This window comes from Struthio camelus, chromosome 2, assembly GCF_040807025.1.
Source record: "Struthio camelus isolate bStrCam1 chromosome 2, bStrCam1.hap1, whole genome shotgun sequence".
NCBI classification, from domain to species: Eukaryota; Metazoa; Chordata; class Aves; order Struthioniformes; family Struthionidae; genus Struthio; species Struthio camelus.
In genome coordinates, this window is record NC_090943.1 from 35,241,956 (window position 1) to 35,269,746 (window position 27,791).

General features: G+C 38.4%; 1 protein-coding gene across 15 annotated transcripts in view; it reads left to right on the top strand.

Annotated features, from left to right (window-relative positions):
• Positions 1-23,327, top strand: part of HDAC9 (histone deacetylase 9) — a 508,743-nt gene extending 485,416 nt beyond the window's left edge. For all 15 annotated transcript variants that reach the window (XR_011139634.1, XM_068935036.1, XM_068935038.1 and 12 more), the window contains 3 exons: positions 1,937-2,021; positions 7,188-7,341; positions 16,902-23,327. Coding sequence is in view for 14 of the 15 variants with exons in the window: in XM_068935036.1 (XP_068791137.1) it covers positions 1,937-2,021; positions 7,188-7,341; positions 16,902-16,941 (279 nt within the window). In the remaining variant the exon portion in view is untranslated. The remainder of the gene's footprint in view (positions 1-1,936; positions 2,022-7,187; positions 7,342-16,901) is intronic.
• The last annotated feature ends 4,464 nt before the right edge of the window (positions 23,328-27,791 follow it).

Genomic DNA, 27,791 nt, shown 5'->3' on the forward strand with positions numbered 1-27,791 from the left:
TTCTCAGGAGAAGCTTCTCAGTTGGGCTTTACCTGACCCAGTGTAGGGTAGGCCAATGCATGCTTCAGTAAGGAATTTTGTCTGCAGTATAGATGCCTCCTATCAAGGATAGTCCAACTGGCTTTAAAGAAGAAAGACTGGTTTTGATATTACTCTTCTATGTTCACCTTGACACAGCTGCTATTCCTGGCTCTGGAGGAAACATCTCTCCATGCCCAGCTTTAGCATCCTATGTGGAGAAGGGGAAAAGCTGGCTGGTCTCTAAGCATACTTAGAGGACAATTACATCATTACAGTACAAGAAGCTATTCAGCTATTAGAGTGAATGCTGCCCCAAAAACGTTTTACCTTTTCCCTAGGAGAAAAAGTTTCCAGACTGGCTAGAAGTGTTCTGTGGGTCACGTTCAACCTACACACCCCCAACTGGATCATGCCATCCTATATAACACGTTCTGTCTCAGGAGGTCAAGACCAGGCCTAATCCAGTGATCGATACTGAATAGATGGAGCAATTTAGCTTCTTTTTAACTCTCTGTACCCCAATTTCTATAATCTTTTTGAAATCTTATCTAACATGTTCTAGTATTTTCAGTAAATATGTTTGAATGATTTCCTGTTTCATAAATATTCAAAGAGCTGTTTGCATAGTTATAATTGGTTAAATACATATTATTTTATTTCTGAACTTGGATTGAATTTATGTACAAATGTTTCTGGAGAGCATACATAGGAAACTGCAGGTGCTACTTTTTTCTGTGAATTCTTATATGTCAGTTTGAAATTCTTTTCTTCTGAGAATTAATGCCTTTTTCTTTTTCTTTTTTTTTGCCCCTAGCGTGTGTGGAAGGTAGACAAAAAAGCACAAGTGGATGAATTTCAGAATAAAGATTATTTTGCTTGGTTATAGTCCTCATGAATCGATAGTATACAGTCATGTCTGATGTTCAGTACAATGTTATGTTTATATTTCAGTATCCAAATTAGGACCATTTCATGTCCAATGATCAGAACAAAAATACTAATATGTCCCCATTTACTGAAGTACCACTGTAAAATTAAAAAAAAAAAAAGTTATTCCCAGATTATAGATGAAGATTTGAAACAAAGAGGGAGACACTTATATGGCAAACTAGGTGTTAAAAAATGTGCATATATGTCAAGTGTCCAGGGATCAGATTTCTTTAGATATTTAGGTACCTAATCTTCTTTCATAAAAAAGTGGGAAAGGGCAACTTACACTAACCACAGGGTAGAAATAACTCTGTGTAGTAACTCCACATTCAGTCTTCCTTCTGTTACTTTGCTGTGATGCAGCCCTACCCAAAGAATACAGAAATACATTTGGTTAATAAAAGTGCAGTTGACTCTAAAAGAAATCTTACACAGAGAACTCTTACTGCTGATCTGCATAAGTAGTTTTTTATCTACTACTTTATTTGAAATTAATGCAAAGCTACTACAAGCAGCTGTGTTTTATGGTTTTCCCCTGTAAATCTTAAAATGTGTAAGATGGTTAGAAGTAATAAAACTGAGGGGAAAAAAAGATAATAGAGTGCACACTTTGGTTCCAATGTGGCTTCAGCAAGGTTTTGTTTGGAGTGCCCAGCTGCGTATACAGACGCAGTGGAATTTGGTTTGTGAGGAACCTACAAAAATTACACAAATAACTAGCATTTTTTTAATGAATAATACACAGACATGCACCTGCTTCAGAGACTCCATAGATTAGTCTTGCAGCCAATAGAAAAGCCCCTTGGAATTCAATTACATGGCTGAAAAACAGAAAACAAAATCATGGCCATACTTTTAGAACTGATACCAGCAAAATGTTAACCGGTTCTTGGGTTAAGCTTTTCCTGAGGATTAGATTGTTTCAGATTGCTTTACTTCCCTGTGGCTTATTGAAAATTTATATTATTCTATTCTATTCTTGCAGCTGGAGCCTTTCCCGGAAGATATTGTGCACCAAATCCCCAATACGAATGCAATAGCTTCTTTAAAAAAGACCACTGAAATTCAAAGTATGTTTCTGAATTTGTTTTCTTGTTTTTTTTTTTTTTTTAGTATCATTAATGATGTAGACGTTAAACTATTGTTTTAGGGAAAAGTATGGACAAGTGTGTTATGTGTAAAACCACATGCTATGTCAAGTATATATGTGTTTTTGCTTTTATTTCTTTGACATCTTTTTGTTTTGTGCTAAATATTTATCACTGAAAAACTAAGTCTTTGAAATCATTTAGAGCTTTCTGTATCCTGAATATTCCCTAATCTTTCTATTCCAGAGCAGCTTGAGTGAAATAGATGTTTATCACTGAGGGACGGAAATAGAGAGGTAAATTAGAGACCTAACAAATAATTTCTTTAGAGTCTGCTTGTGTGACTGCAAGCAAATTACTCACATCAAGATGCATAGGAGTTTGAGATAAAATTAAAAGCTTAAAATGGACATTGATCCATAGGAAAAACATTAACAGATATATTGTAATTTTATTCAATTTCTGATGCAAAAAGTACTTGATTGCTTCACTTGTATGCCCCGGCCCCAACCCTTTTCTAATCAATACCCTTTTCTAGGGCATTTACTCTAACCGCAGTGAGGAATTTTTTCTTTACCTTAATCCACCTGAGGACACTTCCCTTAATTTTTCTAATCTTCTACTCTTGGGCATTTTACCTAGATGGTAGGAATTTTCAAACTCTTACTGTTTGCTTGCTTCTTAACGATAGCAAATGGATAACAAATGTTTTACTTCATATTAAGTGAATCACAAATAGTAAAGATTCATCTTTATAAAATACATGAAGGTTTTAAAAGGAACATTGTACATTATCAGTGGTTTGTTCTCAGTCTGATTTCAGTTATAAAGAGACAATGAAAATTCATTGTAGGTGTATAACTCATCCTTTGTACCAGATACTCACTCAGATACATGCAAGCTGAAGTAAATCAGCTGAATATGATAAATTCTGCTATGTCATTTGTGCTGGGTAATGTGTCCTAGAGTACCTCATGAGTAGATTTCTTCCTTAAAATATCCTGTTAGTGATCTGTTAATGATAAGGAAGGAATTAGCAAGGAATTCACATACTATGCCACCATGCAAGGTAGAACTGATTCACAAATGATAATAAAGATACAAAACAAATATGCAGCACACCGAAGAGATAATGAACGAGAGGAGAGAATATACAATTTAGTTGGAATAAAACATGTATTTGAAGAAAAATTAATCCAAAACACCAAAATATGTGAATTGGGGAAAAAATGGATCTAGAAAGGCACAGCATCTTGCTAAGAATACACAGAAGTTCAGAGACAGAAGTTCAGAGAGAAGGGATAGAGTCAGGAAGAAAGATACAAGATATGTCTACAAAACCAAACCCAGAGCTCTGCAGAGCAGCTTAAGCTTGTTCAGAACAAGCTTAAGTCTGAGCAGAACCAATACAATCATGGCACTCAAACTGGCTGTACTTCTGACACCTAAGTCAGGCTGCTCAGGGCTTGGAGTTATTTATACATGGCGTTCTGTCTTTCCTTGCAGTTGTTTCCTATAATGTTATGCACATATCATTCTGCTTAAGAAACTAGTAGGAGGAAAGAGAGGCCTTACAAGTCGCCAAGAATTAGAAAGGAGTGGGTGAGGGAAAGGAACACTGAGAAAGTTTAATGCATTTTTATGCGGGATGAGTAAGTAGACGGAACTAAGAGAGGTCAGTATGTCATAGACATTATGGGGAGTTAGACAGATTGAGGAGTATTAGGCTGTAGAGTAACACCTCGTGAAACACTGAGAAAGCCTGCTTTGCTGGGATGACTGATTACATAGACATTGGGTCTGTATTTCTGTGATCCAACTCTGATAATGAATATTGGTAATATTTTTAAAAAAAGAAAATATCCCTCCTCTGTGTTTACTTCAAAAAATTGAAGATGCAATGCTTAGACAATGAGAGAAAACAACTTTTTTCTAAGAGGAATGGAATTTGTATAAATGTTTTGCTTGTGACAGTGATCTAAAGCTCTTTTGGAAATGTAATACATTTGGAAGTAGTAGTTCCCACACCCATGTAACATGCTATTTCTAAACAAATCCTGTTCACTAGCTTGTACACCACCCCCAAACTGATTTTTTCAAGCAAGCTATGTACAGTATGTCCAAACCCATCAGTAAAAGGCAATTACAAAAGCCTGTAACAGTAACAGAAACACTCACTTTTATTATTTCCTGTTAATAATCAGTGCTCCCACAAATCTTTGAGGGAGACTTAGGCAGATTTTCATGCTGAAAGCCAAAGCATAACCTAGAAGACTGATTTGGTTTCACTGTTTGTTCTTGCAAGCAGTGATTGCTCTTCATGTTTTGTATGAATGAAACCAGCAGTGTGTTTCATTCTTTTGCCTGAGCTCCACAATGTTCTTCTCAATGAACACAAAAAGACTGGTAGAATTTCACATTCCAGTATAACACAGTAGAAATGCCATTTTCAGAGAGGTAAGCAGTTAGTTGGGGATGCTTGTGTTCTGAACTGATCTAATTATCAATCCACAACATACCTAGGGTTCCTACCAAAGCTGCTTCGTAACTGCATGCAGTGCCTTACGTACCCATTCCAGAAGACTGCCTGAAAATCCTCCAGTTGAAAACACATGCAAACCCTGCATGCTTTGTGCACAACAACATATAAATGCTGCTCTCCATAAAAAGAAGCTTGCACAGCTGTTGTGCTTCTAACAGATGTTTGTAAGGTGCAGCTTTTTGGTTTTAAAGTAAAATCTACCATCATTTTTCCACAAGCATCAGAAAGCCCTCTTTGCATGAGGTACCCACTCCTGCCTGGATTCTATTCCTACTAAGGACTGCTTTAAAATTTCCTCCCGTAAGTCACAAACACCCTGCCTTGTACTTCCCTTCTCCGAGGCCTTTCCACTGCAGCATAGGTGCTACCACCTGCTTCCTGGCCTGACTCTGGTATCCCTCTTTATTGCTGAAGCCTCTCTTATAATTCTCAATTCAGGGAAATAAGAAAAATCACTGATCACTTGGGAGTGAAGGGCAATTAAATGGACACAGAGAGCCCACTGCTGTGCTTGAATTGGCCCTGAGTTTTAGTGATACAAGAAAGTCAGGATGCAGGGGGCAGCTGGTGTGTGAGTGTGTGTGAATGAACGAATGCGATATAGCAGTCCTCACTGATGCTATTTTATTGTTGCTGCAGGAGAGCAACACAGTGGTAGCTGGTTACTAATATTTTATTTTACGAATAAGAGCCCTTGAAAACTCCAGCAGTGAACATGGGTTCATTTCTTTTATAGGCAAGAGGGGGTATTATTCCCATGCCAACAGATTTGATTTTCTTGCACATCTGTTTCTGCAACAAAAACCCCACCCACTCTGTGAACATTTAGCCCATAAATTATAGGGTTTGAATTGGGTGTATATTGCAAAGGCTGACTTTTGCGCATATGATCTGTGAGAACGTTGTGGAATGCCCATATAAATTTTTGTTTGCTTTTTAGTATATTTTTAATGAATAGAGAATATGGTCTCTAAGCGCAGTAATAATACGGAATATTTTTGTCTTGTTTTTATAAAATTTGCCAGGCTCCAATCATTGAACCTACTGTTATGTACATAACTTTTTAGCTGGGGCTTTCATGCTTTTGGAGTGAAGCCAGCCTTCTAACACTTAATCTCAACTTTGTAGGATACTTAATACACTTTACAATTTATCCCCAGAAGGTCCCAGTTATTTAAAGATTCTGCTAACTACTCAAATGTGCGCACTATTACAGTTCAAAGAAACACACTGGACATGCTTGCTGGTTGTTCTTGCAGATTGACTTGGGCTGTCATCTTGCAATGATATGTTTGAATAAAGACATTTTCAGTCTTTATTGACAGCTGCTCTCTCACTGGAGGAAAAAGTTCATCTTTTGAAAAGCCTGAAACTGTATCGAGAACCATGTTACCAAAGGGGAAGTTTTCAGCAGCCTTTTTGCCAAACAAGCAGCACCACCACTGGCCCTGCCTCCCAGCTGCCAAAGCCTCCAGCTACCCACTGGATAAGCACCTCGACTCAGCCCACTGCCCAGCTGCCAAAATCATCCTTTTAGCCCTTGGAAAAGTCCCCTACTTGATCCCTTCTCTTTCACAGCTGTTGAAACCCTCCCTCTAATTCCCAGATAAATACCCTGACCCAGCCTCTGTAGCAGCTGCTGGAAGCTTCTTGCTAAACACTGAATAAGTGCTGGTCCAGAGCTCCCAGCCTGCCTAATGCTCCTAATTTCCAGGTGTCATCCACCTGGCAATTAGTGAGTGCTCAGTGGATTACTGGACTATAAGAAATATGTATGTAAATTCTTAGTTGTTCACCTGATTGCCACTAATCAACCTCTGATTCTGAGTAGTGCTGCAGTAGTGGACCATTTGATATGTTCATTTTGACTCACCTGAACATTAGTGTTTGTTTTACTGGTGAAGCTTCCTACTGTCTCTTCTGCTGTAGGCAAAAAGTCGAGAATGCTCGTTCTTCCAATTCACTGCTGTGTTTTTACACATCAAACCAGAAAGCTCAATTCCTTATGATATCTGGCAGTTTTCCAGCAACAGCCAGGTCATATATGAAAGTTTTAAATAAATTATTGTTCTAGCATACGCCCTGAGGTTGGAGGAGAAAGAACATCCAGGACTAACAAATCTGATTGTTCTGGCAACATCACTTCAGTCCAAGCTGGCATTTCTGACTTTTTTCCTTTTCAAGACAGTGCTGTGTGAGCACTTTATACAATAATGTTCATTTTTCCGGTCTTGTTTGTTGTATATGCATCTACTGTCTGCAGTGTCACAGCTTCTAGGTATTAACCCTGCCCTGACCTCCCTTCACCTAGTGTAGATAAAGCCAATAGTCTGACAATATGAGTTCATTAGACTTCGTGTTACTCCTCCAGTTTATTACCTTCTGGGGAAGGGCGTGACACAGCCCTTTGGAATGAAAACACTTTCCAACTTGGCATTCTTAGGTCCAGAAATATACTTCTTCACTGCACTTTGAAATTTCAATTGTACTGCTTACAGCGCAGCGATTTTAACTTATAATCACCCAGTGCTGGACTAAGTGATTACTATGCTTGTACCACCATGCTAGCTAAAATTCCCGTAAATTATTATGTGTGTTTTCCTTAGGCAAGTACTGGAAGTCAGTGGAGCCATATTCTGTGCCAGTGGATTGTGCTCTGGCTGAGACCCAGAAACGAGAGAGGGAGGAGACAGAAACTGTATCTGCTATGGCCTCTCTTTCGGTAGATGTTGAGCAGTGCTTCCCTCAGGGAGGCAGCAGGTAAGTATATAGCACTGTGGCAGATAGTACAGCTTTATGCTCCAGTGATGTGAGATGCATAAGTCAACTAGATTAAGATTTTTTTCAAAATTATCTGGTAATTGAGGTACCTGGAGTTTTGGGTCCCTGAATCTGTGTTATTTCTAGCTGGCCACCAGACACGGAGGCATTCTGTGCTAACAGGTATTTTCAGAATGTGTAGTTCTTAGCAAGATTCGTGATGGCTCAGGAACCTTATTTTCTCCACATCTCTAAAGCTCCCTGTTACATAAAAAGTGCAATATTAATGTGAAAAAAGTAGACCCGATAAGTGAAATAACCACATTCTTCTTACTGGGAGGTGTTCAGACCTGTCTTAGTCTTAACTTTGTACAAAGGCATTTAATCAGGTGATCAGATACATTTAAAAATGACGGACCAAAATCATTATTAAATGATATTAGATAAACATTAAAAGTTACTTCCCTGGAAACTATGAAACAACGCCAGTATAAAACTTAAAGCAATCCTGAACATAATCAGGGCCAATGTTTTCTATGTACTGTGCTGAAGGTACGCCACCCGATGATGAAAATGCTGGTATTCCTAGCTTGTCAATTGGTTTTGACTGCTTTCAATTTCACAGTTTGATAAAATGATATGGTAACTCCTGTTGTGTTTTTGCCAGTGAGATATGAGAAAGCTGATAGCCACTGATTAATGTCATCAACAAAACAGCACTTCCTCAAAGAGCTGTTAGGAGTCGGAAAGTTTTTGGAGAGTTTTTGCAAAAGTTTTTGGAGTTTCCCATTTACTCATTTTAAGGCCAAACTTTCCTGGCTTTCTCTATTGGAGGAAGACTGAAAATGCAGTGGAATCAACCAGTTCCCACCATACTCAGAAAACAGGGGAGGGGAGAGAAAAGGAGAAAAAAACCTTATAAGGACACTCATTAGTTCCCTGCATGCTGTGAAGCTGAACTGCAAAACAACAGGAGAGAAAGGAGGGAGCTGTGGGTAGACAAAGAAGAGGTGGGAGCGGAGCCAAAAGGATCCATGGCTTGTGCATTGTGATAGTTACTTGTTTGATTTGGTTCTCATCTCCTTCCTTGTCTCTTTTAATCAGAAATTAACAGATAGCCAACGAAGATCATCCAGGGGGAATAGTTTAGTGCCGGTTAAAAACCATAGGCACATTTGGAAGCGTATGTCTCTCACAACAGTAAGAAAGTTGATCTGTCAATAAATTAGCAGATGTGGCTGAAAAGGACACACAGGGAACAGAGCTAGCTAGTAAAGTCTGCAATATTTGCGTAATTACCTTTTGTATTGTAATTGCATTATAATATGTTATGGCTATTCTTATGCTAATGTTGTTACAAACAAAATCCATAAATGCTTAGGAAAGAATCTAGTGATGGACAGGAGACATATTTTAAATTTATGAATCTGTTAATCAGTACTTAGTTAAGAAATAATGGAAAGGTTTGTCATATACATTTGTGACAGCTGTGAGATACTTTTGTTAGCCGAGGACAGAAAAGTTGGGTGCCTTTTCATATGCGCATAATTCTGAAATACAAAGCAGTTTTGATGAATATAGTCAAAGCTAAGTTTTAAATTGTCTGAAAAAGGTTCAGTTAATTTTTGCTTTTTTACTTGTTGCTCATAATAACCAGGAACTGTATTTGTTATGAGCCCTCCACTCATCTAAAACTACGGCCATTGAGCGCAACCTCTGATCCTACATGACTTGACAAAATAAGACTTTGATTAATGTTATACTTAATTATTGTATTTATTACCTATCTATTGATAACCTGTGACAGTTTCCACCCATTCTGAAAACAGAATTTCAAAGCAGAGCTGAGAGAAATAGTGGTGGGGGTGGGGAGCGGATGTGCTGAAACGCACACAAGTGGAATTCATGTGGCTGCCAGATTCATTGCACTTCATCAGTTCTGGACTCTTAGAGGGATGAATCCGTCATGATGAATTGTTCTCTGGAAAAATGGCTTCGTTTGAAATATCTTCTGTGGTGCTGTAGGGGTTTTTTAGTAGCACGAAAAGCCTTTACACGCATGCGTTCCTAATTCTGTTTCCACATTTATAACCCACAAAGAAGTACCCGAAACCAGATTGCCATCACTGAGCCAGAGGACAACCAAAATCGATAGATAGGTTTTCTGAGACTTTGGGGCATTACTCTTTGTTTTCTTCCTGTTGAATGAAAAGAGTGGTTGGGAATCAAAAATGCTCACCTACAAGATCTGATTTTTAGGGCCCAGTCCTCCGAGCTGTGGGTCCTGAGAGGACCTGGCTGCACTTCGAGCATGAATGAAACTCCAGTGTGGAATTACGAGTCCAGGGACTGATTCACGACTGCATACTCCAGCTTCATGCCAGTATAATTTCATTCATTTCATAGAAGCATACCATTCATTTCACAGTCATGTATCAACACAAACTGGAGTAATGTAGCGATGAGTCACAACTTTGCTTTTTTACATTTGTTACATTGATTATAACTAAAGACCAAGTATGCAGTACTCCTCCTTCGGCCCCTTTCTGTGACAAAATATCAAGGCTGTAGCAACATCAAGTGCCCTCAAGGCTCCTGAGTCTTCCTGCTGAGGGCCGTGAAGAGGAAATCATAGAGCCGCCTTCGGAAGACCTGTTGCAAGCCCTTGCATTGAGTATTTGTTTGGGTTATGGCTGGCAGGGAAGGATCAGAGCAGAAAGTGCGGTGGCTGCCAGGGCAGCCTGAGGAGGCTTCCTTAGACTAGAGACGCTCCTGCCATTTCCTTCATTATGCCAGGATCCTATTTACTTTCTCTTAATTTGCACCACAGTCAGCCAGACTAATAATTCTGGACTGCCTTTCTAACCCTGTTTTGCTGAACTGATGGTAGCGATCCCATCAACTTCATCTTTGGATGGTAAGGCCCCCAGATGAAGAGAGCAGCAGCAAGAGTCACTTTGCAGGAAACTCTTGCCAGTTATGTTGGAGGATATATTGGTGCTTGGAGTGAGATAACTCATTTTAAACTCTGATTTTGGGTAAAGCAGCTCTTTTTCTGGCCAACTCATATCTGACTCATTTACCACTGATAAGTAAAGGATAAAATGCTCCTGGCTAAGGCCCATTTTAAGTATTTCTCTTTCTTTCTTTTCTCTTTCTTTCTTTTCTTCAAATGACAGTGTGGATGATTCTTTTTGTTTGGTTTTCTCTGACATGCTAAATGAAGAAGACTGTGAAAAGCTGCTATGCTTTTGGTGTTTTAATTTACCAAAGCACAACTCTGTATTTTAAGATCCAATTAAAATTTGATTATAGACTTCAGAAGAGAATAGATATGGAAAAAAGAGTTCATGGATAAGAAAGAAAACATGCATAATGCTAACACAGATTTAAATACAGATGCAATTAAAGGAATAGGCATGCCCTATAAAATATTTCTAACTGCCATAACTTTTGTATGCTGATAACTGCTTATTCCCTAAGTGACATGCATATTTAGCTGATTAGAATTTTGCTTTGGCCAGACATCTGTTTCAGAAATCTTGCTGCAAAAATGTTCAGTACAGTGCTGTCCCTGATACATTGATGCTTCTGTACATTTCTTCTTATAATGGAAAAATAAAAGGGTGTGGAGGGAAGTCTCTGGCACTTGCTGTTTTTACAGCAAACAGTAAATCTTGAGAATAACATTTAACAGAATTTGACTTTATAGCTTTCATTCAGCTTGGCATAGATGAAAAAGAAAACAAAGTGTGATTTTTAGATATTTCTGTTAGTGTTACTGAGCTACCACTTGTAGTAATGGTCACAAATTGCATACTAGAATTACTGGTTGGATCATTGAGAACAGCTAGCCATCACCTAGGGTCATTTTCTGTGCTTCTGTGTCAGTTCATAGAGCTTCACTCAGCATTTCACTGTTTTGGGTATCCATCTCAGCTTGGCTGAATAACCTGCATCTACTTGGCTCTAACCAACATGATCTGAAATCACCACCAGGCTCAAGAGCTGAAGACTGCCATGCTAGGCCAGCCTGTAGCCTTACCTAGCCTAGCTTCCTCTTCTTCCCAAGCAGTGGGTGTGTAGGAAAAAGAACCAGAAACAGAGGAATTTTGGAGCCAGCCTTGTCCTGATTAGTCCTCAGACCTTACAAGTCAGCAGTTGTATCTGACATTTCCTGTGCACACACCACCAGGATACTTATGCAGGCATAAATTTTTCAAAGTTATTATTGAACCAACTTACACTTTTGGCCTTCAGGTAAGGAATTACACAGTATAGTAAGACACTGCACTTCTTTTTCTTGGCCTCAAACATGATAAATTCACTGGGTGCCCCTTAGTTCTTATATTGTGAGAAATAAAAGTGGTTTATTCCTTATTCATTCTCTCTACCCCAGTTCCGATTTTAAAGGCTTAGCTATCTCATGACTCTGACTTTATTTATTCCTCCTGGTAGGAAAATCATTTCTTACCTCTGATCATTCTTCTTTTGTCTTTCTGTGCCTTTTACAATTCTTTTTGAGATGGGTTAAGAACCACAGGCAGGACTCAAGGTGTTGTACACACTATGGATTTATAAAGTAGCTTAATATGGGTTTTTTTTTCTTGTTGCTCTCTATTCCACTCCCAGTAACTCCAAACTGTCAGTCACAGGCCATCACTGCATATAAGCAGCTAAAGCTGCTTCCAATGCACAGCATTTGTGTTTTAATTTGTGTTTATTTATCTTATTTTTCCCTTTATTGTTCCTGTCAGAGATGGTACTATGGGCTTTAGAATAGACTAGTATCAATAATTTTACATCACAAACAAATGTTTGCGTGTTTGCATCACATCACAAATGCTATCACAAAATGTGCAGGTACTGCACAAGTCTTTTTGAGATGCTAGGGAGCATCCCTCTGTGGTGAAAACTGACCAGTGTTACTATCCATTTCCTATTTTTGATGGATTATTAATCCATGAGAGGACCTTCTCTCATAACCCAGTTCTTCAAGCATTTGGATAAAATTTTTGGAGAACTTTCTTTGCCTGATGGTATCCCTTTGTCTCTCTCAATTCAATTCCTTCAGAAATCTCTAAGAAGTTTGTAAGGCGTGACTTCTCTGTAAGAGTTAAAACAACTCTTCACTAAATTATTATCTAAGTGACTGCTAATTTTATCACTGATTGTAGTTGCTATCAATTTGCCTGGTGCAGACTTTCTTTGTCTCTTGTAGCTTCCAGAAGAGGGATTGCATTTCTTACCTTCTCTGCTTCTGTCATGGAGGCTGATTTAAGCAGTAAAATATGCTTCTTAATTATTTCTTTAGAAACATCCTGATCTCAGGTCTTTAGAACTCAGTGGACAAATATCTACTTTTAGCGATTTGGTAGAGTTTAATATATCAGTTTGTTCTAGTGCTGATTCAGTTTAAGGCAGTTCATCTGCAAATAATAAAATCTCCCTGACACTTCTCTAGTGAACACAGATAGAAATAGTTCATTTTGTTCTTGTGATCTACCTTCCTTGATGCTCCTTTTATGCTTTGATCGTTTCTTCTGATGTTTTTGAGAGATCTTTTTATTAGTAGTTTTTATGCCTTTAACATATTGCTCCTCAGAATCTCCTTTGGCCTCCCTCATTGTGGATGTATGTTGAACTTGCCAGAGTTTATACTTTATTCTGTTTGCCTAATTTGGATATGACTTCCTCTTTTGAGAGTATATGTATTTACCTTCTGCTGCTTTATTCTGCTGTTAAACTATGGGGGCTTTTTCTTTTAGTTCTTTTTTCCTTTGATCCATGCAAAGTCCATTTTTACTAGGATATGCACTTAACTCAGGATCTCTAATATGATGTCTTCAGACACTCTCCAAATCATCTCCATAGTATAGAAATGCACCTTTTTTCCCCAGCTTTCTGCTACCAGATGATCACTTTTCAATTACAGTGATCTTTCCTGAGACAGCTGAGTTAAATTAGGAACAGATTATGGCATAAAAGAGCCATACCATACCAGAAAATCATTCTTTTGTTCAGCGGTTTCTGTAACTTGAAAACATAGCTTGAGTTTTTATTTTTATGTGTTTGATGATGTAGATATGAGGAATCTCTGTAACTCTAATTTATAAAACAAGGTAAGAAAAGCATTACTTTTTTGGATGATGTAAAGGATTTTACCTGTATTCTTAGAAGTTGATTAAAAAATATGTAGATATAAAATAATTTAAATAATATTCTCATTAAATAATATGATAGCCTTTTATTCACAATTGCCGCAGAGCAATACGTAAGATATCACAAGTTTTGCCACCCTTGATCCATATGGCAGGATTTTATCTTAACTATTTCTTTCATTTTAAGGTGTAAATAGAATTATTTTATTTAGAAATAACTACAAAGAGATTATTTCAATGCTCAGTAGTAAGAATCGTGTTTATATTGATCTACAGATGAGCACTCTTTATACTACACCAAAATGAACAAACCAAATGCAAGAGGGCTCTGCTTCTAGGAATGTGCAGTTTAAATGAGCCGCAGTGAAGCTATAATGAAAAATTGCAGTTGTGGCTCTACAATCACTACAATCTCAATCTGTGTCCTCCTGGATCTGCCAACTGCACAGAATCAGTCCACGTCAGTCCTAAGCTCACAGTCACATTTCTGAGGAGTTAGTCAGAGCATACAATGTGATATTTTTACCTGTTTTATGTTTTTACGCCAGCTTCTTGTCTACTACAGGAAGACTAACTGAACTGATATAACTAATAATGACATAATTGAGGCAACATGTATTTGGCCTGTCAAACTCTGCCCCCTCAGTTTTTCTTTGGGGAACTTTTGATTTCAGTAGAACGGGTATATATTGATTTGCCACTCAGCGATATGTGACTACAGCGTTTTTCTTTGTGCATTAAATGCTCTAAAATTTTGCTAGCTCTCTCAAACACTCTCGCCTAAGCCATTGTTCTGCAAAATTGTATGATTTAATGATAAGCCATGGGAAAGATCCTGTGACTTCTCTGACACTAATAATCTGCAGTTAAAGCATGTACTGCATAAGTCTTCAAAGGTCTGGAGAAGGTTGTTGGAGTACCCACACAGAGACACGAGGGCTGGATTTGCCAGGGCTCTGTAACCTCCTCCAGGACCTCAGAAAGGGCGTTGCATCTTGCACTTACGTATAAAAACTCCTATCGGCAGGTGAGCTCTGGCTGCCTCAGAATAGCAGGATCTAGCGCTCCGGGTCAGTCTTGGCACTCACAGTCACCCTCCTGAGTGAAAAATTACACAGGTCTCAAATCCTGAATAAGATAATCTCTCAGTCGGATTATGTTCCCGAGAATGTCAACCCCGGAAGCCAAATGCGTGTAAACAGGCTGCTGCACGTACTGCTTCCCTAGCTCCTTATAAATAACTCCCACTTTCACTTCCAGAAGCTTTCCAGAGCTTCACTCCTTCCTGCTCTGATACTCTCTATCTGAAATCTACTGACAATTTTTTGTTCTCATTCGCTTACAGCAGAACCTAAAATAACTGAACCATCATCTGCTTCCAGATTATTCTCTTTTCAGACAGTCCCATAAGGTCCTGGGCGTTTAACAAGGGCTTATTGTACTTTTGAATTATGCTGGAGAACATATAGATCTTCCAAAAGTGACTGGAGGAACTTGTGGTCAGCAAGGCAGCAACATACAACATAATTATGAATTCTCCGTATGACACATATGCCTTTATTGTACACTCTACTCTGTTGCCAAGGGAAGACTCTTTGAAAGGAGCTGCAGCGGATGCAGGGTGGTGATGAGAGACTTGTGCGCCCAGCTCGACCACTGGCAACCAGAGCGGTACACCGAGGTGCAATCACAGCAGAGGAGCTCAGCTGCAGGCTGGGCTCCCACCCACCCTGCTGCCGTGTGTGATCTCTGCTGCAAGCTGGAACAATTAAAAAAAAAAAAAAAAAAAAAAAAGGCAAGAAGACAGTGATAATAGTCATTTTTTGAAAGAGATTTTAACAAATATTTTTGTGTTTATAAATATAATAAATATGCTTTGCTAAGCTCTGCTGGCCTGCACTGCCTTTGGGAGGGAACGGTGATCTGCTGTGGCTGCGGGCAGGCAGCAGGGTGCTCCCACCCTGGCTCTGCCCCAGCCGAAGCTGCAGCCTGCCCCCAGATCCAGCTTCACCTCCGCACACAGCAGCAACAAGGCTGCAGTGGTTCCCGCGCACGTGAAAAATTCTCTGTGGTGTGGGCAGGGACAAAGGATTTGAGATTTATAGATTAATAATCTTCTGGGGTCAATAACCCTTTGGAAAATGAGTAGTCCAAAAAACTTTTTTTTCATATATTGTTCATCTGACTTATTTTTCAGCATACTAGCTGCACTCATTCCAAATCAGAAAGGAATAATCTGTATAAAATCACTTAAAGAGACACTGCTGAATTTTTCATTGGGAAAGACTTTAATAAAGTCCAGATACAGTTAAAATTCCTGGCTTCCTTGCTGAATAAACCACCGAAGCCCATGCAAGCCCCCATTAATTACTTTTTTTTTTCCATGGGATCTCATGAACATGTACTTTCTGGGGGATGTTTTACTAACGTCAATCACTCAGTGAGATTTAACTGGTAAATGTCTGTTTTATTTATTTATTTGTATTTACTTTTTGCCCTGCTTTCATTTCAAAATTGCTTGAAGGGATTATTTTTAAGGAAGTTTTAAGCTCATTTTTTGTATGGTATTCTGCAGGGCTGAGGTGAAAAATGGTTATGTCCAAATTCTCATGCCCTTCAACAGTAAGGTCTCACCATGGTCTCAGAAGCTTTCCATTTTATAATTACTGATATAATCCTCAGGTGCAGTAACTTGTTAGCTGCAAAGAATGATGGCACTTTACACCAGCTCAGCATATGTCCCCATCATTTTCTTACTGGATATTTTTAAGAGCTTATCTTTCCTAGGCTGAATATTTGCCAGATGCTTTCTTATAAAGGATATACGTGTAATCTGATTAGACCTTATTATGGACACCCTCTCTATGGCAGTGATCTGCTAATCAAATTCAGAATTGTATGGCAGAAGTTTCAGGCAGGCAGACAGCCAGTCAATGCCTTTGTGAAAGCACAGAATCAAAAAACCCAGAAGAAACATTGCTAACTATTCGGCTTCTAGAGAAGTATTTTTGTTTTAATGGTATGGGCCCATTTGAAAAAATAAGTACATATATTTTTAGTTGCAAATGCTTGTAAAATAGAAGTATCACAGCTATTTTTTTCATGAAACTATTTGACGCTGTTGACACAAAGCATGTACATTTCTGGACCAAAAGTTATAAAATATTCTGACATATTTTAATATAAACAGGAACATTTTCAGTGATTGCTTGGATTTAAAATGTTTTTCCACTTGACATTTGTTTATACTTCCTAGGAAAGAAACTCTATTTATGGATAACTGAATAACACAAATAAACATCAGAGAGAGCTGAAAAATCAGCTTTGATTATGCATGAAAATCTACAATGTCATTGTGTACTCTTGTGCCGCATTCTGATTGCCTGTTTATTTTTACAGAGCTGCTGGCGAGCCCATGGAAGAAGAGCCAGCCTTGTGAAGTGCCAAGTCCTCCCTGATATTTCCTGTGGGTGACATCATTGTGTATCCCCCCCAAAGCACCCTCAGACATGTCTTGTCTGCTGCTTGGGTGGCACAGATCAGATGGAACATAAACACTGGGCACAAAACTCTGAATAGCAGCTTCACTTGTTCTTTGGATGGACTTGAAAGAGCCCTAAAGATTCCTTACACGTAACCGCTATAATTCTAAAGTTACAGTAAAACAGGCTTGGGAGAAAGAGCCCAGAGCATGCTTTTTATATGCTGTTTGACCTGCTCACCAACATAAATTGTGAAATAGAATATTACAAAATTCTACATGATAGATTATAGATACAAGAATTGCAACAGCCAGCAAAATGCTTGGTAAACTCCATGAATCACTTTCTGACACTTTTTACTGAGTAATTTTTTTCATACTGTGTTAAACTGTTAATAGAGTTTGGTTTTTTTGCTTTGTGTAATGAAAAAAAAAACCACCTTATTTTCTCTGCCATTTTTTTAGCCCTGTAATGAATTCTTGGTTGGATAAGTGAAAGGTGTGTAAATTAAGATGAGGGATTTTAGCTAAAGGGAAAGCACTTCTGATTGTTCTATAAATCCCCCAGGGTACTGTGCTTGATGGTGCTTTATTTTATTTTCCATTTTCCTGAAATTCCCTCTCCATTTAATGTAATCTTTTATATCATAAAAACACATTCATGATTCTGTAAAATAAGCGATCTTCTGCCTTTAAAAAATAGAAAAGTGCTGTACCCTCCCTAGCTGACAGCAGCTCTCAACAGATGTGCAGCAGAGATCAAGTAGTTTCTGAAAAATGGATGGCTTTTCAAATGTGTTTTTACTTTGTTCTGAAATGTTTCTGTGTCCTGACTCTAAGAACAGCAGTCTTAAGTATCTGCGTGCAGCTCATTTGAAGCTCAGGTGTTTCTGTGGAGGTTGTGCTGGGAGTGTTTTTTACAGGTCGCTGTAGAAATACAGACTGATTCTTTCATGTAGTCCTGAACTAAGAGTTGATATTGCTTAAAAAGTTTCAAAGGGTTTAGCTTTATTTTGAATCCCCAAAATGCAGCAAGATTTCCCTGCAACTGCAACGTGATATTAGCTATTTAAATCCATGTTTGAGAACGTAACGTAGAGTTGTGCCTTTAGATGATAATGAACGTTTAAACTATTACACGTGTTGCCTTACCGCCAGAGAAAGAGATAGGACATGTATTTAGCATACTTCAAATGAACAAAATTGTGCCACAGCTACCTTTATTTTGTTTACAGCTTTCTCACCTAATGAACCCTGCGAGGTGTCTTACTCTACCTTAAAGTGAATACTTGCAGTATTTGATGGCTCGCTTAGCTTTGAAAAGCAAATGATGTTCATTTTTTTTATATATTTTCCAAACTGAAAGGATATATTAAAGCCATAAGTGAAGACTGTCATGCTTTTTATTCTGAAATCTGAAAGAAACCTTAATTAAAACAAGATTTTGGGAAAGGCCATGATATGAAAGATATGGAACAATATGGTTTCAGTTATAGGCAGACTCAAACCTGTAAATCAAAGATGAAAGATTTCACTCAAATAGAATTATATAATTCTCTTTTGTTATGCAGTCAGACTATATCTTTCATGCATTTGGGTTTGTTTACGATTAGCATTTTAATTTTAAAGACTTTTATTACTTATACAAAAGCTCTCTGCTGCAAGTTAGAAATCTGAGGCATGCTTTGAAAAGGGAAATCTAAAAAAAGGAATGTCATTTCCTATAATGTAAAGTAAACTTTTATTCTGAAAGGCTTGCTCTAAAATGAATATATGCCTCTCAGTTAAAAAATAAAAGAAAATTCTACCTGCCATTTATAAGACAAAATCATACTCATTTTAATAATGCAGAGTCCTAGCAGGCCAAATTAACCCCTGGTGTAAATCACCTTGCCTGAAATTGGGCTGTTCTGAAGGGACTGTTCACATGACTAAAACAATCAGGAGTTCACTGTGTGTTTTCAGCAAACTTGTGATGGCAATCTTACTTGCCATTTACTGCAATTTTCTTGTGGTCATCAAAGAAGTTTCCCTTCAAGGAAACCAAGGACCAGAGCTGATGAGTTGAGTAATTTGTAAAGCTTTTCATATTTTGAAATAATGGCTGCAGCATTTTAATTGGCTGCATAGTAGAATCAGTTTAAAATTAACCCCACAAATGCAAAATCTGTTTGTGTCTTTTAGCTTGCGTGAAATTGAACATGAATTGCAGCTTGAAATGTGAGTTACAAACTTTACCAATTAAAATTTGCACTCTGGGGTGGAAATCAGCTAAAGCTGTCCTTTGTAGCTGGAAATGCTTTTAGAATGCCAAAATAATTTGAATTTAACCACATTATAAACTCACACTCATGCATTTGTACAGGCATGTATCTAGACATACTATTGGTTAAAGTTAGAATCATTTGGATAAGCAAATGTGCAAATAAACTGCATACAGATTGTATCCAGAGCTCTGTTCTCACTGAAGTCAATAGCAAAATCCTCTTTGATTTCACTGGGAGATGGATCAAGCCTTGTATTTTTAAGTCCAGAACACCATTACTTTTTGATTATGTCATTACAAGGCACCGTACAGCCCTCTGGGAAATGACTGAGGCTTATGGTGAATATCAACACTTCCTTCAAAGCAGACCTGGGCTTTCCGAGAGGGCAGTTTCACTTGCTGCTGTTTTCTTCTCACAGTATTTTTTATTGCCATCAATAGCTCCCTATGGATCGCTGTTAAAATGTCTCCCATTTAAACAGTGATTTTAGCCATACTTTAAGGAAAATATTCACATAGACACTCTTAAAAATGCCCAATTTTATCTTGATTTAACAATAAATTCCAGGAGTTTCAGAAAGGTGTATTAATTTCATGTTTCTTCATTTCTAATGTCCAAATTCAGAGCTGTTTTTCAAGGGGAGTCACAGTCTCATGTGTCCCATGGACCTCAGCTTAGGCTAAGGAGATTGACACCTCTGAAAATTAAATCCCAGATATTTCATGTTGGCTGCCAAAATATCAACATCTGAACTTAGGTTACTTCCAAAAATGGGCTGAAATGGATAAATAATGTGGCCTAACTGGTGATTCCTTTGAGTGAGTCCAAGGGAAATGTAAAGCTGGAGAAGTGGTAGAGAGTTCCCAGTGCTGGGGCTGACCCTCTGGCCGATGTTGGCGCACAGAAGGGTTGCAGGCCTGCAGGAGGATGTCCCACTGCACTGCCACCCCCAGATAGCTTTGCCTTTAGCAGCAAATCTCTGCCTCACAGGGAAAGTATGTAGAAATTTGCACTCCACCGCTGGATCAAGAATTTCCCAAGCCACAGATCTTCAGGATCTGAGATGCTGTCGCAGGAAGTACCACAAAAATGCTTTCTCCATTCTCCGTTCTTCCCTAGTATCGGAGCTTGAATATTGAGCTAAATTGGATTTTGGACTCCTTTTATGTTCTTAGGTCCTTAAATTCATACTAGAAGCTGAGAACTAGAGTGACATGAAGCCAGATATCAAGAAAAAAATTATTTTTACCCAGCTTACTGCTTTAACCTGGACTGGAGTGGGAACAACAATAAATAGTAAATCTTGGAATTGCTAAAAACTGAGCGTCTTGCAATTCATTTTTAGACTCTATGTGTAGGAATTTTGTGCGTGCTCATTTGGCTTTAATATAATCTGCAGCAATGAAATGCTTGATTATATGATCCTTCTTCAGGCAAAATTCCTACTGCGTAATCAAAGTTCATGGGAATTTCGCCAGTGTAAAGATGACAAAATTAGTCCCTTTTTTAAATTATATACCTTCCTAATTTTACTTTCAGTGAAAATGAAGTAACTAATTCCAGGCAAGTGAATCTAAGGAAAATAAAATCATTAAACTATCTTAAATAAGCATTGTAAAATAAACAGAAAATATAAACAGCTGCTATGTAAACAAAGATGGCTGCTTCTATACATTGCAAAAAAATCAACAAAATGCTGCCAGCTGAACTCAAGTGGCTAAATGAATCCCTCTCTGGAGTATGTGGTATTTGATTTGGTATCTTATCTAAGTGCAGCCTCCCTAAAAAGCTGAGAGTCGTAACCGGAGATGAAATATTAGAAAGGTTTTGCTGCAGCCAACACCAGAAGTCCTGTAGAGAACAAGAATGTGGAGACTGACTAATTTGTGCAGACAGACAGCAGGACACTTTCAGGGCAATGTGTCTGGGACGAAGAATTAGAGGGAACTTTTCCAAAGACGCTGATGGCTATTAGGCAACTAGCTTCTACTAACTTGCAGGGGCAAGTAAGCATCCAGCAAACATTCATGCTTTAGGAAATGCCCTCTCCATCTCACAAGCATGCCCATGCGCACACAGACATAAATGTCACCGTCCAATGTTTCGTTATAAACAGCAACAGCCAGGTGTGCTGCCCTGAAGTATACTCTGTGCAATAAGCCCCTAGAAGACCCCATGTAACGTGAATGAGAGAGGGGAGATGGGGGCGGTTCCAGTAGTGGCCTTTCCAAAATCTGTAACAGTGCACAGTTGTTTTATTTTAAAAGGTCACCATAGAGCTTTGTGAGCCACTGTATGGTTTTTTTTTTTTTTTTTTACAGACTCCATATGGAAGTAAAACAGAATGTGTACATAGGGGGGAACCTGCTGGGAAAGAATGTCTCTTAAATCAGCCTTCTGCTACCTGCTTTTCATCCTGCAGTTGGAGGAGTTTAGACTCTTAATTATAACTTAAGCTTTTACTTTTCTGTGTCACTCGTTTTGGTTTTTACCTGTAATTGCATTCGTCCTTGCAGCACACAGAGAAGCAGAAAAAAAGGTCTGTCTCTTCTGACAAATGCTTCTTTCCTTGCTGTGGGAATGAGAATAGCTTATCTTTGTCACTTCTAGCAGCAATTAAATGCTTCATTTTTGTGACAAATCCAAACTGGAGTGGTATTTTATGAGAATGATTTAGCTGGCTGTCTGCTGATTGTTAAAAAAAGAAATTGTGAAACTTACATTCCTTTCTGACCTCAAAAGGGACCCATTTTGATTTTAACAATGTACTTGATCCAAAAGGTTTTTTTTTTTTGTCCCATGACATCTTGTTACCAGCTCAGTTTTAGTCTCTAGCAAACAACACACACAGAGGGCGAACACCAAAAAGAACATTCCAGAAAATATCACATCTCTTCTACACAATCTCTTGTCCTGCTCTAGTGCCATGCTCTGTGGTTCAGTATATTAGAACAGTTTGTAATGAAATATGAATTGTTCTGCATGATCAAAGGCATTAGTATTTGGATGTAAACTGTGGAGCCTACTGTGAGCCGGGCTGTAAAATATGGGGAATACATGCTCCTATACAGACAATCTAGAGCCACACAAAGCACGAAGCCAGGGGCACTCGTACTGTGCAGTGAGAGTGATTCTGCGTTAAATATCCACACATTATCCCGTTCCTGATGGTTTGTCTGAATGGCTAGAGGCACTTTTGCACTAGTAGAGCCATAGGATGCCTTGGTTCAAAGACCACTGAAATCCCTTCTCTAACAGGTTTTGGACAGGTTCGGGGAGGCAGCTAGTGAAGAAACCTTAACTTTGCACTCCACCACACCTGAACGGTAGAAAAGTGCAGGAGCAGATTTGAACTCAGCTGCACATCCCTATTTCTAGTATTTCTAGAAAAGTCTGTTTGAAAGAGCATTGATACAAGTGGGCATATTCCCGTTGACTTCAGCAGGCCGTATGCATCCTGTGGTACAGGGACAAGTTCACACTGATCTCTCTTGCTGCTTTATTTACTGCTATTTTAAATTTCTTGGTTGGCTTAATATTCTACAGTAGGATGCAGTAGGAAAGCATAAAGCAATACCTGGTGAAATCATGACTAAAGCTTTCAAGGCAAGCTTATTTTGCTGTGGGTTTCTACAACATAGCCTTTTTGGTCTGAGGCTGCACAGCTGAAATGTCTATTTTTATTTTCTTTTTTGAAAATTGATGTTGCTATCTGTTTCTATGATAAAAAACAGTCCTTTTGCTCTGAGCACTAAAAGTTTATCTGTGATTTGTCTTTCCAGCCAGAGAATTTTCTAAAGGAGATAGCATCAATGGGACCAACCCAAAGAGCAAAATTTCTAAAGGTCAATAGTAACATTTCTGTAGGAGTACAAGGAACTTGTGGATTATTGTTATTATTCCTGATACATTTTTGTATCTGAAAGCATCCAATGAGTAATGTTAAGTAATATAATGCTCCAAAACTTTGTTGGTTGTAGATATACAAGCATTGGATTGGCGTGAAATAGTCTTCAATTGAGTTGTAAAAAATCCCTTCTGTTTTGTGTTTTGTACAGTTCTTTGGCGATAGTCTTGTCCTAGTGTGAATAAAAGTTATTTGAAGTAAACTTGTTTGATATGCTGAACTTCTTCCCTTTTTTTTTAAATCATCAGCACTGAAAAGAAGTGGAGCCTTGAACATGCCACCCTGGTTGGATCACAGGAATCTGACTGTTAAAATATAAAGGGCGGAGCATGATGAAGCTGGAGTGCGTAAAAAAGGAACCACAAATGTTAATGTAAAAGTAATGTTACATAGCAGACTAAAACCCACACAAAGCACAGCAGTGCAGAGCTACGACTTTAACACCAAGCTCATATTCTATGGTTCCTTTGGCTCATTGTCCTGAGGCGTTGCAGAACACATAATTCTCCTCCCAGTGAAGCAGTTTAAATAGTACATGCTCTCTTTTGAACGCTATAAGGCCCCTACTTTGTGGGAGGTGGGGAATATCCAGTATACTACAGCAATACTCTGGACCACTGCAGTGTGCCAGCTCTGCTGCTGTAAAAGTTGGAGCTATTACACTAATAAAACAGGACTGTTTTTAGGAAGGCACACAAGAGCAATGGAGTAAGGACAAATTGTATTTACCTGTGAGCACACTTTGATCACTTTCACGCCATCTAAAGTAGCTCACAGATTTAGCCTGTGAAGTTGCTCCTGTATGTGGAGTTTCATGCACCCAAACTTGAAAACCGAGCAGGCAGACGGGTAGCTGGAAGTACAGCTAGTTGATTTGCACATGCAAATCCCTGCTTCCTGGCACATATTCGGAGCTGCTTCAGAGGTAGATTAAAACCAAAATCAACAAAACAGCATCCTATAATTTTACCTTAATTTCATTCTTCAGGATTACACATTTTTTCCTTTTGAGGGGAAAGGACTCAAGGCCCAGGAACCCATAACTCTATTCTAATCAATAAAATATTGTTTGAAAATTTGGTCTTGCACTATGCAATTTCCTTGGCATATTAAAAAAAAAAAAAGTTCCAGTTCCATGCCCAAAGGAGCTTAATCTATCCAGTCTATCTATCTCCTTTTCTCTGTTTTGCCTGTTTCCTCCGATACCATTGTGATAAATTGCAGAGCCCTGTGATAAATTACATTTATCATGTCTTTCTGGCTGCCTCACCTGCATTTTGTACATTAAACCCTCTCTCCTGGGACTATTTCAAACATTCCAACCTTCTGAGACGTTTCAGTTCAACACCAATTCTGTTTTAAAATCAACCTGCCACAGAAATGACCTTGCCTTTGAGAAGTGCAGTGGGTTTTTGGAAACCCTCAGGCTAACAATACTTCTAGGAATCTCCTGTAGGTGGGTGGGAGTGAATTATTCCAGATTCATTCTCTCATGCCTTTTCACTACTTCCCCTAGAGATCCTCCTCCCAATGAAAAATCTTTCTTTCCACTGGCAGCTTTGAAAGAAGTAGCAAGAGTTGGATGGCTTCTCATCAGAAAGGGTATATAATCTCATAAAAGCTCGATGGACACATGTCGGGCCATTACTTTTCTTCCTAATTTCTGCCTCTTTTCCCTTCCAAATGAGAGGAAGGTGATGTATTCAGAATGGTATTGAATATTTTTTCTTTTCTTTTTTAATAGGGAAGGGTTTTATTTTTCCCTTTGCTAGCAGAGTGGCCCAGGTACAGTACTTAATTTTCTCTCTGGAAACTTGGGAAATAATGAGTCATGGGATTCTTGTTACATCTTTTTCTGGGTTTGGCTATAAAAGAGACCAGGTTCAATGAAAACTCCAGATGAAGAAGTTCTGTACTTTGCTGGACACTGAGCAATGGTATGGGTCCAGGATTTTGTGAAAATTTTAGCTTTCTTACTACTCTTAGCTTGTACGCTGCTTCAGGCTAGGCTTCTCTGTCTGCGTATCGTTGAAAAACACCCAACCCATTGCAACTGCCACATTAAAGTCTTCATAGATTATTAATAACTAAATAGAGCATTACTGGGAAGATCCCACACTGCCTTTTTTGTAGAATATTTTATCAACAGACAATAACATACTATGTCATTTTGAATGCATTGATCTTTGACTATCTATTCTAATTAAATATTAGTCTGTGCTGAAGTTATTAGGCATTCTCAAAAAACAAATCCATCGATCAATTAATAAAGGTAAAAGCGTGCGTTACTAATAGGTATGTTCACTCAGCCCAATACTGTTCACTTTCCATACTAACTGTATCTGACTGCAGCTGTGACCAGTACACGCAGCACCAGCATAACTGCATGCAGTTCTATGAGACTCTTAAACAGTAGCAACAGATACAAACATTAGTGGGATATTCTGGAATAATCTCTTCTCAACTCCTTTTGCCTTTCATTGTGTCTAAATTCTGCTCTTCAACTTTAGATATGTTAGGCAACACAATTAGTAAAAGTCTAACATTTTTCTCAGTGTTATAGTTAACCTAATCTTGAATATGAGTAGTGTTAAATTAGCTGATTCCCTGTTCTAGCTCCTGTAACGGGAAAAATAATACTGATACTTAGAAAACAAAACCAATTCTCTATTTAATTTTTCTCATTCTCAGCCACCTCTCATCCTTCCTTCTGAAATCTAACATAAATATGGATCATGTTAGCCAACATGTAAATGTATGTAGTCTGTTACTAGGTCTGATGTGTAGCAACCCTATCTGTACCACCTTAGTCAGTAGGAACAAGTCCCAGCTCTGCCTGAGCTACTGCCTGCAATGGGCGTTTGGGCTCATACTTAAGATTGAGTCCATACCTTGAGAACAGCATCAGTAAACAATGAAAAGAATGCAAAAATTTAAAAAATAAATATGTGGACTCCAGTTACCTTTTAAAATGTCCAAGCACATTATTTCAGTAGTATCATCCCAGTGTGGTATTCCCTTGCAATGCAACCTTTGGAATTTTTAGGAATATCTGATGCCAAAAAAACTCTCCATTTCCACTGACCTACAATAGCTCATGTTGCCTCCTTTGGAGCCTGCATCTGCACTTGGGATGTAAATCTAGAGTGGTGTCAGACAGCTCCTCCTGAGCTGCTCTTTGTAATGGTAGCTACACCTGGGCAATCATGGACTCGTGATTGTTCCACTTTCCTTCTTAGGTCTACATAACTCTTTCTCTGATTACTGATTGATACCACAATATGGAAGCACTGGTACTAGCCCACAAATCATGATTCTCCAGGCTCCTATTTAGATCCTACTGCTTCTTGGTGCTGCTAAACAGGCCTCCATGGGAATATAAGTGGTGTACTGATTGAGCTGATGAGGCCAAGAGAGAGTTGATGATGGCTAGCAAGTATCTGGCTATGTAGAATTTTTTTAGATTAGGAGAAAAGTATGCAGAAAAAGATATTATTGGTATTAGTACTGACTAATAGTACTACTGTACACCAGGTCTCTCTTTCTTTTCACTTTCAATAGGAAGCATGCTTATTCTGAACAAAAATGGCCCAGACTGAATCACTTTTTTTTAGCACTTTTCAAAAATGAATGGATCATAGAGATCTTTTTATTTCAATGGCCTGCAACAAAATAATCCAAGATCCTTATAAACATCCAGAGTTTCATCCTTACAACAGCCACAAAAGCAGGCAAATTTTTGCCTCTTTTCACATACAGGATTTAAAGACTTTTTAAAAGATCCATAAAGAGTTTGTAGCTGACAGAGGAATCTGCTGAGCTGCAGTCCTAATGCCAGTACCCAGACAGTCCATGTGACTGTATTTCTTCCAGATGCCTTCACATTATAAAGTAAGTGTGCGTGTATTTGTGACTTTAGATGCTGGATTTGCCTCTTCTAATTTTAGCTCATTGTTTTGAGCTTGCTTGTTCTCTGGCATGTGTATTACTTACTGGAACATTGCTAAAGAACAAAGACATTTATTTATTTTTTCAAAGAAGACTGTATGAGCATATAGAGGAGACATGGGATTTTTATGAATCATATCCTGTAGTTTCTTTGTTTTTTTTTTTTCTTACTCGCTCCTTGTTTTCCAGTGACCTTCACCAAATAGAGAGAATTGTTTGGGTTGTGTAAAAATCCATGCACAGCAACTAGGCCTTTCCTTTATCATATTAAATATGTTGGCTGATGTGATTTGAATGTAAACTGTAAAGAACTCAAAAACATCAGTAAATACTGCACTTGTGTAAGGGATAACAACTGGCCCATTTCAGATCCCTTATGATGCTTCGGGATATTTGGGAGAAAGTTGTCTCAAGACTGTCATTGCTTATAAACATAAGGTTGTGGTTCTTATTACCAAATAAAGACACATTGGCCCAGGCTTTATGTCCCATATTAACCTTAGAGGTTCAATAAATGGACATGTCAAAACAGGCACTGGCTACATGCACCAAACCCTCATAAAAGAAAATAAAGCAAAGTCCTTATTCACACTGTAAGCTGAGCCAAGAACTTTGGAAAAAAACACCTGTTACTGAACAGGTGATTTCTCAACACTCGTTCTATCTGGTTCCTACTTAGACTTCCT